Source organism: Salvia hispanica, chromosome 4, assembly GCF_029641045.1.
Source record: "Salvia hispanica isolate PSC_SH4W2 chromosome 4, Shi_PSC_v1, whole genome shotgun sequence".
Taxonomy (NCBI): domain Eukaryota; kingdom Viridiplantae; phylum Streptophyta; class Magnoliopsida; order Lamiales; family Lamiaceae; genus Salvia; species Salvia hispanica.
The window spans coordinates 7112028-7126312 of NC_142695.1; the positions used below are offsets into that span (position 1 = coordinate 7112028).

The 14285-nt window shown below is 36.0% G+C and overlaps 1 protein-coding gene and 1 pseudogene across 1 annotated transcript; one reads left to right on the forward strand and one right to left on the reverse strand.

Annotated features, from left to right (window-relative positions):
• Positions 1-2104: 2104 nt before the first annotated feature.
• LOC125194554 (auxin-responsive protein SAUR21 pseudogene) lies at positions 2105-2407 on the forward strand (annotated as a pseudogene).
• A 10709-nt stretch (positions 2408-13116) lies between these two features.
• On the reverse strand, positions 13117-13849 carry LOC125196537 (uncharacterized). Its single transcript, XM_089056191.1, has one exon. The coding sequence runs from the start codon at positions 13731-13733 to the stop codon at positions 13350-13352; it is 384 nt and encodes a 127-aa protein (XP_088912317.1). The 5' UTR covers positions 13734-13849; the 3' UTR covers positions 13117-13349.
• Between the last annotated feature and the right edge of the window lie 436 nt (positions 13850-14285).

A 14285-nucleotide genomic window follows, 5' to 3' on the forward strand; every position in this document is an offset into this window, starting at 1 on the left:
AAAGTATATACTACCATATCGCGATTACCTACTCTAAGCTTTGAGATAATCTAAATTAAACAATACGACAATGTTAAAAGTTAAGTCTATGATTTGCTACTTAAAAAATATAAATATGTATGAATCCATAATCTCAACATTTAAAGAAACTTATAAAAGTAAATGAATTTTCCAAGAGTCCCATGATTTTCTAAATTTTATTGAATCAATAAAATATGTATGAATGTCGGAAATCAGTGTTGGAAGGTAATATTAATTTTATTTTTCGTTTAATTAACTAAGCTTTCTAAAATATTCTTAGATGGGTTGATTAACTTCATATTTAAAGTGAACAAATTCTGTCCAATTTTAATTCAAGATTTTAAAATGTTAAATTGTTAAAAGGAATAAGATACTGCCTAATATTTATTAAGTGGCGTACTATTTAATTAGACATCTCCCTAGAAATTTAGAATTACTCGCTAATTATTGTTGAATTCATCCTTTGGGTCCAGCAAATGGTGTTAGTATTATTTATATCCCTGGAGGCTGGAGCATTATTATAAGCTATATCACATTTGTGTTAAAATGATGTACTAATTATTTAATATATGTTATTTTAATTTTAAGTTTTCAGCAATCGCAAAATTTCATTTTTCACAAACTAAGAACAATAAGAACTAAACTCGTGATTTGATTACAAAAAATTCAAGCTAGGATATTGTAATTTGAATTCTTTTTAAATGTCAATTAACCGTAACGTAATCTCTTGCATTTACACAAGTCTCTTTTAAAATGAATTTAGAATAGTTAATTAGGTTCTATTAGTTTCATAACTAACATAAATTTATAATTTATAACATTAATTATATTATATATCGCAGTTGCATATCGTTTTTGATGCAATTAACATGTCCTTATTGGTATAATATTATCTTAACAAGGTCAATTAATATTAAAAGGGTCTGTATATATAAAGAATAAAGACAATGACTAAGCTGCTGAATTTAAGCAGAAAAATATTTGTTTAAATATTTAAAGACTGAGATCAACTAGCTAGTTTAAGGACTTACATTCCTTAATTAGTATCCAACTCAAAATGCCAAAATATCTCCTAATCTCTGCCTGCACACTTAAATTGATCAAGAAAATCAAATCAATGTAATATACTCCTATTATTTAATTTTCAAGTTTGATTTGGTTGATCAAAGATTATTGTCCATATAACAATAAATTAAAATATCTGCTCTAATTTGGCTGTTTGTTGTAGTGAGCTTAATTATCTTAACTCGGCATGTCACATGTAGTACAACATGATAGTATAAAATATTAATTAATAAAAAGAATATCAATAATAATTATAATAAATAAGTAAAATATTTTGATAATTGTGAAATAAAGATAAGAGAATAAATAGTTAGAGATGTTACGTACGTAACGAAATATCCTGTCCTAATCAAAGCGATCCTAAATAATCCATCTGTCGACGATTAGACAATTTTAAACCAAAACATATAAAAAAGTTAACAAACTTTAAATATAGAGCCCCGTATGCATAATTGTCCTTCCATTATGAGGTGGGTAGGTCACACTAAATATTCTTCTCGACCCAACAAAATTAAACATATTAAAAAATCCCTTAATTTTGTAGTATAAAGTTGAATAATGACTCAGGCATCTATATAAATTATTGATAATTAAGTGTCTAATTGCTTATGAACATCTCATAATCATGCAACTTAACTAACCATTTATCTAGGAAAAGTATCAATAACTCCCCTTTCAAAATATTTCAGTGCCCATACATTGATAGCGTACTACATCCCTACAAACAAGATTTTGTACAATAATTAAGAAAAAAGGTTGAAACAAGGAAAATAAAAATAGAAGATTTAGGCTGAAATACTGTCTGTTGTTAATTTAAAGCAATAAAATTATAAAAATCTCCCCAACAAAACCATGGGCGCATAGGCAATCCTAAAAAATGGGGATAGTGATAATCACTTACATAAACATTACTTGTATAAATAAGCCTTCAATTAGACAGAAACTCCCAATGCATCATATCTTTCTCAAATTTTCACAACCCAAACAAATAAGCACACGCATTAGGTAAAATTGTGAAATGGGAAGGTGTTTCTTGACTAGGAGTCGTCACGTTGATCATAGTTACTCATCGAGATCATCTGCACCGAGGGGTTTCTTGGTGGTTTATGTAGGGGAGAGTAAGGATAAGAGTCGATTTATAGTTCCGATTTCGTATTTAAAGACTCAATTATTTCAAGATTTGTTGAGGTTTTCAGAGGAAGAATATGGATTTGAGCATCCCATGGGAGGTCTGACAATCCCATGCAGTGAAGAAGCATTCTTGAATGTTACTTCTCGTCTACATGAACTGCGGTTTAGAGGGAAAAACTATTTGCATTGAGTTAGTACTTGTTCGTTAAAAACGAATTTTTAATAGAGGCTCTTATTCGATATTACCGTATTTTTTTGTGGAAGAAAATAGTGTTATTATACTATCAAACTTTGATTCTTTAGTGTTGGGTAAAAATAATGTAAACTTCGAATCTTGGGCGATCATAATTTATGGTAACTCAATCTATATGGAGTGTTAAATTTCATACGTAGCTAGACACAGTACTCTCATTCATCAATCTCATGAATTCTACGGTACATATTGTTTTGCATTTTCAAGTTTGATGTTACTTTTATAGTTTTACTCTTGTAAAATATAATTGTGACTCAGTTTTTTATATAATATTAAATACTCCGTAATATGCATATTGTTAAACCGAAAAATACATCTGCTTGAACATATTACGGATGCGAGCGACAAAAAGTTAAAAAAGTAGTACTACTCTATTATTTTTATACTCATTCCGTCCATTAAATACGAACTATTTCCTTTGATTTAGTTCGTCGAATAAAATTATGAACTTTTTAATTTGTACTTTTTTGTAATTTAGTACTCACACTAAAGAGCCGCTTGGTTTGCCCAATTAGCCCAAGACTCAGTCATATGATGCTTCTAATGTGTTGTTCACTTGCCAAAACAAATAATTTTGGCCCGCAAGGCCCGCTTCAAGCCCGTCTCGGCAGTGACGGGTCCGATTAGAAGTGTTCAGGCCCTGCGATTACTTCTATCTCAAGCCCCTCTCTTCTCTGTCTCACTTCCCTTCCCATCCTTGATATTGTTTTTTTTTTTTTCATCAATTTGGGAGGAATTGTGTTCATGAATACCAAATTTTGAGTGGAGCACATTCGACGAGTTAATGACTCGGCAGATTGGTGAGTTCATGAATAAAAGTTTGGAATGAGTAGGCGATGGGTGGGGTTTGGGGGCGTAGCATATGTTAGAACCAATGGGATAAAATTCCCAAGCCGTTACAGGCGGTACTCTAACTATTACAATCAATGAAGATAATAACAATAAATGGAATGAAAATTACAACGGAAATAATAAAACAAACCGAACTATAAGTCGAGTCGAGGGAAGCCCTCTTTCCGCAAGACAAATTACGCCCCGGCTAGTGCTTACGGAATGACGTATTGCCCCCAAAGATAAAACGACTTCCTCCTAGCGTGTAGAAGCACCTCAAACCCACTAGGCACCGGCGAACTTGATGGAGTTCCGAGAATCGAGCTATGCAATGCTCCTAAGATGCACACTATGATGTAGAGCTTGAGAGAAGATGTAATGCTTTTGTTGGTGTTCTTTCTCATCTCTCAAACCCACCTATTTATAGGATAGGAGAGAACATATGAGAGGTCTTGCCTTGAAGGCACCTCATAAACATTTGGAGGTTACAAGAAGTGAAAGGCCAAAGGCCTTTCTCTTTTCCCCCCATATTTCACACGTTTTCAACAATCCCCCACATTGGTTAGAGCACTGACAACTCAAACCAACACAAGACGTGTTTGCATGCATGCAGACTCTTCGCTCAATCCTCGAGAAACAATATTGCATTTGGAATAGTAGCTTGGGGCTTTGAACTTTCCATAGTCAACACTATCGGGCATACAGGCGGCCTGGTGGACGTGATGCCTTGAACCATTCCTCCTTGGTGTATACCGAGACAATAATATTGACACAATACTATTTACAAACTCATCAGTTCTCACGTTTGTGTCCTTTACTGGCCATGGAACACCACTTTGGATTCATTAGTGATTCACATGTTGAAGCGGCCCGCACTTCTTCACTTACATAGGTGATTCTTTTCCGGGTATCCTGCAATACCCACCTCCTCGAGGCTTCTAAGAATCATTTAAAGTCTAAACTTAGTCTCTTACCACATGCAGGTTACAACACTCAATGCTTTCTAAAGAATGGGCGAAGATAAAATATTTTCCGAGTGTTACAACTAGAGTCATATAGCTTTGTTTTCCCATTGAACCAAGCCCATGGGATCTCCAATCGTATGGTTGGGTTACCACTAAATCATCTTTTAAAATGTGGTTTTCAGTCCCATTCTTTTTAGCAATTTATGCATTTGATCACGGTTTAAAATTTTCGTTAACGGATCCGCTAAGTTATCCACTGACCTTACATAGTCAACTGCGATAACACCACTTGTGATCAACTGCCTCACGGTATTATGTCGCCGACGAATATGTCGAGACTTACCATTGTATAAGCCACTATGTGCTCTCCCTATAGCCGCTTGGCTATCACAGTGTATCACTACTGCCGGCACTGGCTTCTTCCAACATGGAATATCTTCTAGGAAGTTTCTAAGCCACTCAACTTCTTCCCCTGCTTTGTCTAAAGCGATAAACTCAGATTCCATGCTGGATCGAGCTATACACGTCTGTTTCGTTGACTTCCACGAAACAGCTTGACTCAACTTATTTTTAACACAAGTATACCCGCAAGTGTACGGGGCTAATGTAGCAAATAGTAAGCAAAGAGTATCGTATCCACAGAGACAATGAGTGTCAACCTAATTACCACGAACCAACCTCAACTACTATCTAGATGAATCGGAAAGTTTGGGTTTTCTAAATCTATTTAAAAGCAAGGTAAAAACAATTAAAAATAACTAGAGAACTAAAAGCAAATAAGAAAACGGATGTAGATCAAGGATGAGAAGGTAGAATCCTACGGGATCGATAACAACTATCCTATGCTCAACTAACTTCCTAACTATGCCAACAAAGGGTCTCAAGGGTTATTAAGCTATCACTAAGGTAAAACTATATCTTTTCTCAAAGCATATAATTTGTAGATTGCTACCTAGAACCGAAGTCTACTTCCTAGAACTAAGGCAACAACTCCTAATAGCTCCTAAGATACTTAGCTTCATTCAAAGGCTCAAATCTCTTGATTATATTGGCAAAGACGTCAATTTCTTCTCTCTCAAATTAAACTACTCACTTCTCAGTTCTTGTAGTAAAATCCACATGCATTTATAAGGTGATCAGTCAAATAAACGTATAAGCACAGAAGAAATCAAAATAACCACATGAGCCAAGGCATAGAAAAAGGAAATCAATTAAACATTAGAATCATTGTATCTCCCCCGTAGAACTCTACGAAGGATTTAGCTACTCATGTTCAACACAAAAGTCGAAGAAATATTCAAAAACATTGTTTGAACAAGAATAAAACTAAAAGTAGAAACTCCTAGAATTGGATTGGGCGGATTGGAGGCTTCGTCTTCAATCTTGCGATGAATACTCGTCTTCTGCTCGTTCTTCTCTTCTTCCTAGGTGAAAAAGTAGTATTTTTGGGGTAGGAGGCGTGTAAGTTGTGTTTGGAGGCGTTTCCTAGGCATATATATACCTAGGGTTGACTTTGGGCCCGAAATAAGCTGTCCGACGAAGCTGGCGGGTCGCCAGGTTGGGTGTGCGTCGAAGCTGGCGAGTCGCCAGCTGCTTACGGCGTTTTTTTCGTGTTTTGCTGGCGGGTCGCCAGGTGCGTTTGTCTTGGTAAAACGGCCATAACTTCTTCTACCGAACTCCGATTGAGACGTTTAAGATATCCACGCGAAGCTCTTTTGAAGACAAAGAGAATGGTATGAATTACATGCGAATCGGACTTCAAAATCTCCAGAAAAGCTGTCTCGAACATTGAGCAGCTGCACATCCACATATTTTGTACATTTTTCTACACATTCTTCACAAAATGGTCAAAATATCAACATAATAGAGAAGTAGCTATAACCATGTCTCAAAGTACACAATATATGATCAAAACCAAGTAAAACTACCCTCTAAAATCATGTAAAATCCAAGTGAATCACAGCTCCACCCCCCACAGTGAACACATACCCACTCGTCGAAAACGAGTCTTTTGAATTAGAGATCCAATTTGCATCACAGTACCCTTCAAGTACTTGGGGATAGTTTGTGTACTGCAGCTCAAAGTTAACAGTATACTTCAAGTATCTCAAAACCCTATGCAGAGCTTTCCAATGTTTCTTGCTTGGGTTGCTCGTAAATCGGCTCAGCTTATTCACCGTACACGCAAGATCTGGTCGGGTGCAGTTTGTGATAAACATCAAACTCCCTATGATCCTTGCGTATTCTTCTTGAGCTATAGGCTCTCCCGTGTGCTTACTCAAATGCACATTGGGTTCCAATGGAGTCTTAGCTGGCTCACAGTCAAATGAGTGAAACTTTTTAAGCACTTTCTCAATGTAATGAGATTGTGTCAAAGCTATTCCCTCAGGATTCCTTTTAATCTTGATTCCGAGAATCACATCAGCTAGACCCATGTCTTTCATGTCGAAATTTCTATTCAACATATTTTTGGTCTCGTTGATAATGGCACTATTGCTGCCCATAATCAACATATCATCCACATAAAGACACACAATAACAAACCCAATATTTGTGTTCTTAATGTATACACACTTATCACACTCGTTGATAGTGAACCCATTTGACAACATCACATTGTCAAACTTCAAGTGCCATTGCAAAGGCGCTTGTTTTAATCCATATAGAGACCTCACTAGCTTGCATACCTTCCTTTCTTGGCCAGGTACTACAAACCCTTCAGGTTGCTCCATATAAATTTCTTCTTCCAATTCACCATTCAGAAATGCAGTTTTCACATCCATTTGGTGAATTTCAAGATTGTGCAAAGCAGCAATAGCAAGCAGCACCCGAATGGAAGTGATTCTCGTAACGGGTGAATACGTGTCGAAGAAGTCATATCCTTCTTGCTGCTTAAAGCCTTTTACAACTAGGCGAGCATTGTACTTTTCAATAGTACCATCGGTTTTATATTTCCTTCTCAGGATCCACTTGCACCCTAAGGTCTTACAACCTTCTGGCAAGTCTACTAACACCCATGTGTTATTTCTCATAATTGATTCAATTTCACTATTGATCGCTTCTTGCCAGAATGGCGCATCTGCGCCAGACAACGCTTCTGCCAACGACTTTGGTTCATCATCCAACATAAAGGTTATGAAGTCAGGACCAAAAGTCTTAGCAATTTTAACTCTTTCACGTCTTGGTTCTACATCCTCAGGACTTAACCTCGTCCTTTTTGGAGGATTAGAACTAGTGGATTCATCCATCATTCTTTCACTAGAACGATCCTCCTGCCTCTTGCAAGGGTAAACATTCTCAAAGAATATAGCATTCCTTGACTCAATCGTTGTTCCTTCAGCCACGCCAGGCACAGCTGACTTATGGACTAGGAAACGATAGACATTACTATTAAGTGCATGGCCAATAAAGATGCAATCAACTGTTTTAGGGCCTATTGCAACTTGCTTCGGAGGTGGCACTTCTACCTTCGCTAAGCACCCCCACACTTTGAGGTATGAATACGAAGGTTTCTTGCCTTTCCACAACTCATAGGGAGTCACATCCCTACTTTTTAGTGGAATCTTATTCAGGATATAATTTGCCGTTAACACAGCCTCCCCCCACATGTTATGGGGTAAACCTGAACTAATCAACATAGCATTCATCATCTCTTTAAGTGTTCGATTTTTGCGTTCAGCAACACCATTCGACTGAGGAGAATATGGAGCCGTGGTTTGGTGAATTATACCACTTGCATGACATAATTCTGTAAACGGCACCACATAGTCACCACCTCTATCACTTCGAACATACTTAATTCGACAATTAAGTTGATTTTCGGCTTCATTTTTGAAGTCTTTAAACGCTTCAATTGCCTCATCTTTACTTCTTAATAAGTAAAGGTAACAATACCTTGTGCAATCATCTATAAATATGATGAAATACTTTTTACCACCTCTTGTTTGCACAAATTTCAAATCACATACGTCTGTATGGATTAACTCAAGAGGTTTTGTGCTTCGCTCTACCGAATGGAACGGAAGCTTAGCCATTTTGGCTTCAACACACACTTCACATCTTTCTTGTGAGTTAAACTTATCAACCTTTAGTAAATTAAGATTTACTAATCTGTTTATAGCATTTAGATTTACATGTCCCAATCTATTATGCCATAAATCAGAGCTCTCAAGCAAGTAAGAGGATGTGTCATCTTCTTTATTGCATATTCCTTTTCCACGGTGAATGACCGTAACATTCAGCTCAAAAAGCCCATTCACTAGGTGGTCTTCACCTATGAATTTTCCATTCTTGGTCAATATAACCTTTTCACACTCAAATTCTAGTGAAAATCCATGATTTACTAGAAGTGAGCCTGACACCAAATTATTTCGGATGTCTGGGACATGCAGCACATCCTTAAGGGTAAGAACCTTTCCAGATCCTAGTTTTAGGAACACATTACCCACACCAACTACCTCAGAAGAGGCTTGGTTTCCCATGCGTACTTTTCTACCTCCAACAGATTTGTAAGTAGAAAAAACGTTTCTCTCGGAGCACACATGACATGTGGCACCCGTATCAACAAACCATTCATTTGGATTATTACCATGGTCCACATCGGAGACCATTGCGACCACCTCGTGATCTTTGTTGTTTATAACAACACGTTCAAATAATTTGCACAATATTGTCTCCATCAATAAGTACACAATTATATTGAACCATATGTGCATTGGTATATTCAACACCACATGCATCCCAATTATTACTACCAAGTCAAAATTGGTCTTGCTTGTCAAATGACAAACGATAAACACAATTCTCAAGAGAATAGCTCTCAAGGAATTAACCACTTCATTGCACATCGACATTGCGACTGTTCGTTTCTTCATTCCAGCTTTGGAGCTCATGTTTCCTCTAACTTCGATTGGTATAACCCTGTCTTAGAAGAGTACAATAATTTGTCTTGCGATTGTTAGAACCAATGGGATAAAATTCTCAAGCCGTTACAGGTGGTACTCTAACTATTACAATCGAGGAAGATAATAACAATAAATGGAATGAAAATTACAACGGAAATAATAAAACAAACCGAACTATAAGTCGAGTCGAGGGAAGCCCTCTTTCCGCAAGACAAATTACGCCCCGACTAGTGCTCACGGAATGGCGTATTGCCCCCAAAGATAAAACGACTTCCTCCTAGCGTGTAAAAGCACCTCAAACCCGCTAGGCACCGGCGAACTTGATGGAGTTCCGAGAATCGAGCTATGCAATGCTCCTAAGATGCACACTATGATGTAGAGTTTGAGAGAAGATGTAATGCATTTGTTGGTGTTCTTTCTCATCTCTCAAACCCACCTATTTATAGGATAGGAGAGAACATATGAGAGGTCTTGCCTTGAAGGCACCTCATAAACATTTGGAGGTTACAAGAAGTGAAAGGCCAAAGGCCTTTCTCTTTTCCCCCATATTTCACACGTTTTCAACAGCATAGGTGTGGGAATAATTTTTAATTAAATAAGTAGAATTTACATACACAATTATTATTTTTTTAATTATTTGAGTGTTAATAAAATTATATTAATACTGTATTACATAGTAGGAGTAGTAGTTAATTTTTGTCATATTAATAAAAATTGAATTAATTTTTGCCAATATTTGATTAGATCAAATCAGTAATAGTATTAATTTATTAATAACAAATAAACTCAAAATTAATACGTATTAGTTTTGTTATTAATATTATCAACCAAACATTTTGCTAAATTTATTAACCAAACAATAAAATCAAATTCAATACAAATTTAATCCATGACAATGACTCGCTTACCTTATGCCAAACAATAAAATCAAATTCAATACAATGACTACTCAACAGAATTTCATCTAAAAATACATTTAATTTTTTTTTTTCATTTTTATCTGTTTTACATAATCAATTTTGTATTATAACGCATGCCCCTTCACAAGTTCATTTTTTGACGGACGGATTGAGTAACTTTTTTAGACATTACTTCAATAAAACGTCAAGAATTGTTTTGATAATTCACATTTTATAAAGTAAAAAAAGAAGACAAGAAAAGATGCCAACCCCAATTTCAAGATTATTTAATTCAAAGTTGTACAAATTATCTTTTTTATCCCAATTTCAAGATTATTTAATTCAAAGTTATACAAATTCTTCTTTTTTATGCGTTTCGATTGTAAGAACAATGCATTTGTCTTCTTTATCCATATTTTAAAATTTGAACGGAGTTCAAGTAAATTATAACATCTTGAAAAAAAGATGGTAAAATAAATCATAGCAAAAGTTAGTAGTAGTAAAATTAGGAAACCACATTGTATGTAAATAAAATCAAGTTGCTTGCTTGAATAAAATTATGCACTCTTTTACTGAATAGTTTTTTTTTTTATTATTTAGCATGCAAAATAGAAGATACAAGCCCTAGTTAGCAAGATACATTTGCATGCCACAATGCCACATAGAACCAAGGTTTCTAATTAAAACTTGGTGAATTTCTCTTTCCATTCACCGGAATACTCTCATCTCGACCATCTTTGCCCCCACGGCCTCCGAGGCTCACACCTCGTGAACCCAGCCAACTGTGGCCACCTCCACCTCCACCTCCCCAACCGCCTCCACCACCGCCTCCGCCTCCACCTCCACCTCCACCTCCTGAGCTTCCACCACCACCTCCTCCGCCCCCGCCTCCACCTCCAGAAGAGGCAGGAGGTGGTGGAGTTGCTACGGGAGGCGGTGGAGACTGTACAACTTGGCTAAGTGCAGTGGTGCTCATTATCATGATCATGACAAATAGTGCCAAGCTAGGAAAATGAAATTGAGACATGGCTATAAATGACTTAAATTCTTGGATGTTTTGGGAGTGATTTAATCTTTAGATATGTGCGCATATATATAGGTGGGGGTGAGGGGCACAACTTCATGGGGTTAATTGGAGACTTTGTTCTTATTCTATTTTTACAACATCAAAAGATAAATGTTGTTCCTCAACCACATGTTACTTACCGCGTTTTGCGTGTTGAATTAATTTGTTACTATATTTATTACATTTAGAGTAAACGATCGGAGTTATTAATTTCTTTCTATACAACTTATTTCGGAGTACAAAATGTGTGTTCAAATTGATTAGTCTCAAACATTAATAGAACACATCGATCTATGAAGATTATGATATAATTGATAAATTTCAAAAAATATTGTAGTATTCATCTAAATATATTTATGCGATCTTACAAGGTTTATTTACTTATTCCCTTTCTTTATTCTTTTTATTCAGTAGTGGTTACAGAAAATGCCATTTAATAAACCGGAATTTGGGGGTTTATAACAATTTTTTCACCAGCTTTTGTATCTTCCACATAATTTCTTCTTCCACCTTGATATATGTGTATGTGTACAATGCGCTTCTGACGATCTAAAAAATGTCATTCTCTCCAAGCATACAATTCACTATCAATGACTATATTGCTCTTAGTTTTAGTTTTATTTTTTACTCCATGTTTTTGTGGGAGGGGGGATATTTTGGATCAAACGTAATCACTTAATTTGATATTCCCTCCATTTCCTAAAAAATATAATTCTTTCTTTTTTATCTGTTTCATAAATAAACTCTCGATTTTAGAAAATGACCTACAATCCATTCATTCTCTTACTTTATAACTTGTTTTTTAATCACCCTCTCTCATAATTTACCAATTTTGCATTAAAATATGTGAATTTTTCAAAGTTCCTATTTTTAAAAGATGGAGAGATTATACAATGATGAGAAACCACAAAACTACCTTGGATGGAGGGAATATAACACAATTGGCTTAAGTATTATTAAATGCTGATGGAATTAATGCATACATAAAAAATGGTCTAATTTGTTGATGACCAAATTTTAATTTGTAGTAGTAATTTGTAAAGTATTATAGAAAAATAGATAATCATGTGGACGACGCGAGTTTTACTACAGAATTGAGACTAATTTTGACGGATCGATCAAAATGAAAAATTACACCCTCTTTTTTTATAGACGGATGAAGTATTACTTATTGATATATCAATTAAAATATTATGCTCAATGTCAAATAAAAATATAAAACCATGTACGTAAATAATAGTACTACGGAGTACTATACTCTGATCTGATCAACTGAAATATGGCATTCTACTCATTTTTCGTCCATTTATTGTCAGTTTTAAAATACTTTCTATTACACACCACAAAAAAATACGGGCTTTAGCGAGTAAAGTTTGTCGTGCAACACCAGTACTCTATACTCTACGAGCAGATTGAGATCACTTACCAAGCAGCGAAAACTTACCGAGCATTTCACAAGTAGCAATGAAAACTCAAATTGCGTCAGAATTTTCCTAGCACGTATCTAGGTAGCGACGGAACCATCTTAGGCCAAGCGTACATGAAATGAGAGGTTGAAGACATAGAGCATTTGGGCTTTATTGTTGGTTATTAGCCTTATTAATCTATATAAAATTCAGCGGCCTAGCAACTACTTTACTTAATTCCTTCTCTCGGAAACCATAAGAATAGATTCGTACTACTCCCTATTTAATTCTGATAAGATAAGTAAATAGGGAATTATACATTACTACAGAGGTTAAGCGTCAAGTAGCCATAAATAAAATTTCAAATATACCTGTATGTATTACGTGAATGACCGATTTCATAAAGATAAAAATTGTCACGTGCATTTAAGATTTATGTACGTAGTACTATCGATCAGGGTCAACTAAAATTTTCAATTTAAGTTTAATAGTTTACAAAAAAGTTGTGTATGGTTAGATTTCTTGATATGGTCATGATATTATGGCACAGTTATGCACTAAGGAAAAAGAAAAAAGAAAACATAACAATAATTTCATTGATAGATAAACGAAGATCAAAACATAATCCTTCACACCACCAAACTTAGCCAGCTACCACATTCCAAAACATTGAGAATTACAGAAAAAAGGAAATTACAACACTACTACGAAACACCACTTAACGAAAATTGAAAATCTTAGCTAGCTAGTCCCTTAAATCAACAAAACACAAACCCTAAAACATGTGACAAAGTACAAGCAATGAAGCTCAAGGTACAACATGGCCGGCCGCACCGCCAACTCCAATTCCACCTACACCACCAGCACCGGCAGCGCCTCCAACTCCGCCTAGCCCACCTAGTCCACCGGCAGCACCGCCAATCCCTCCCAAACCCCCTAGCCCACCCACACCTCCAATCCCACTTGCGCCGCCAATGCCGCCGCCGATCATCGGAATCCCGCCGGCGTAGCCAACGCCAGCCCATCCACCAACGCCGCCGCCATAAGCTATGAAGTTTTTCTCATCACCGACACCGTGTGCAGCCGGAGCATCAGCAGTCTTCACCACCGTCTCTTTCTCAATAGGAACATCTCTTGCACTTGCATGCACAATTGCTAGTGCAATCAACACAATAGCATACAACTTAGCCATCTCTCTCACTCACTTACCTTAAACACAGAGATGTATGAAGAGAAGGTGGGATGTTTTGAGGTGATGAATTAGGGGTGATATTTATAGGGATAATTTGTATGGTTTGAAGCGGTGTATTAAAAATATGCAGAGTTAGGTGAATGAAAAGAAGAGATGAATTGAAGGTGGTCAACTCTCTATATGATGAATGTTTGTCTTCCATAATTTTGAACTCCAATTGAAGGGCATGCAAACTCTGCTTCAAACGCGTGTTGGGAATGCAGGAAGAGCTGTATTTAATGAATGTTGGACCTCATCTCTACTTTGAGTTTTGCTTTTTTCTTGATTCAGGAATTTACAGTTAAGTATATTTGTGTGTTGTATACATCCACAGACCATATCAGGGGGCGTATCTACAATCTCTTTTAGTAGACTCTTATTGTCCACATAACTTACATGAAAGCGAGAGAATAGTGAAAGATTTCCATAATCTAGTTTAAATTCTTTTTCTGTTAAAACAAAGAAAATGTACTACTTTAATATACTATATACCACTAGCTTGTTGAAATCCCA

Coding starts and splice junctions, on each gene's coding strand:
- LOC125196537 (XM_089056191.1), bottom strand. CDS start 13,733: ATGGCTAAGTTGTATGCTATTGTGTTGATTGCACTAGCAATTGTGCAT.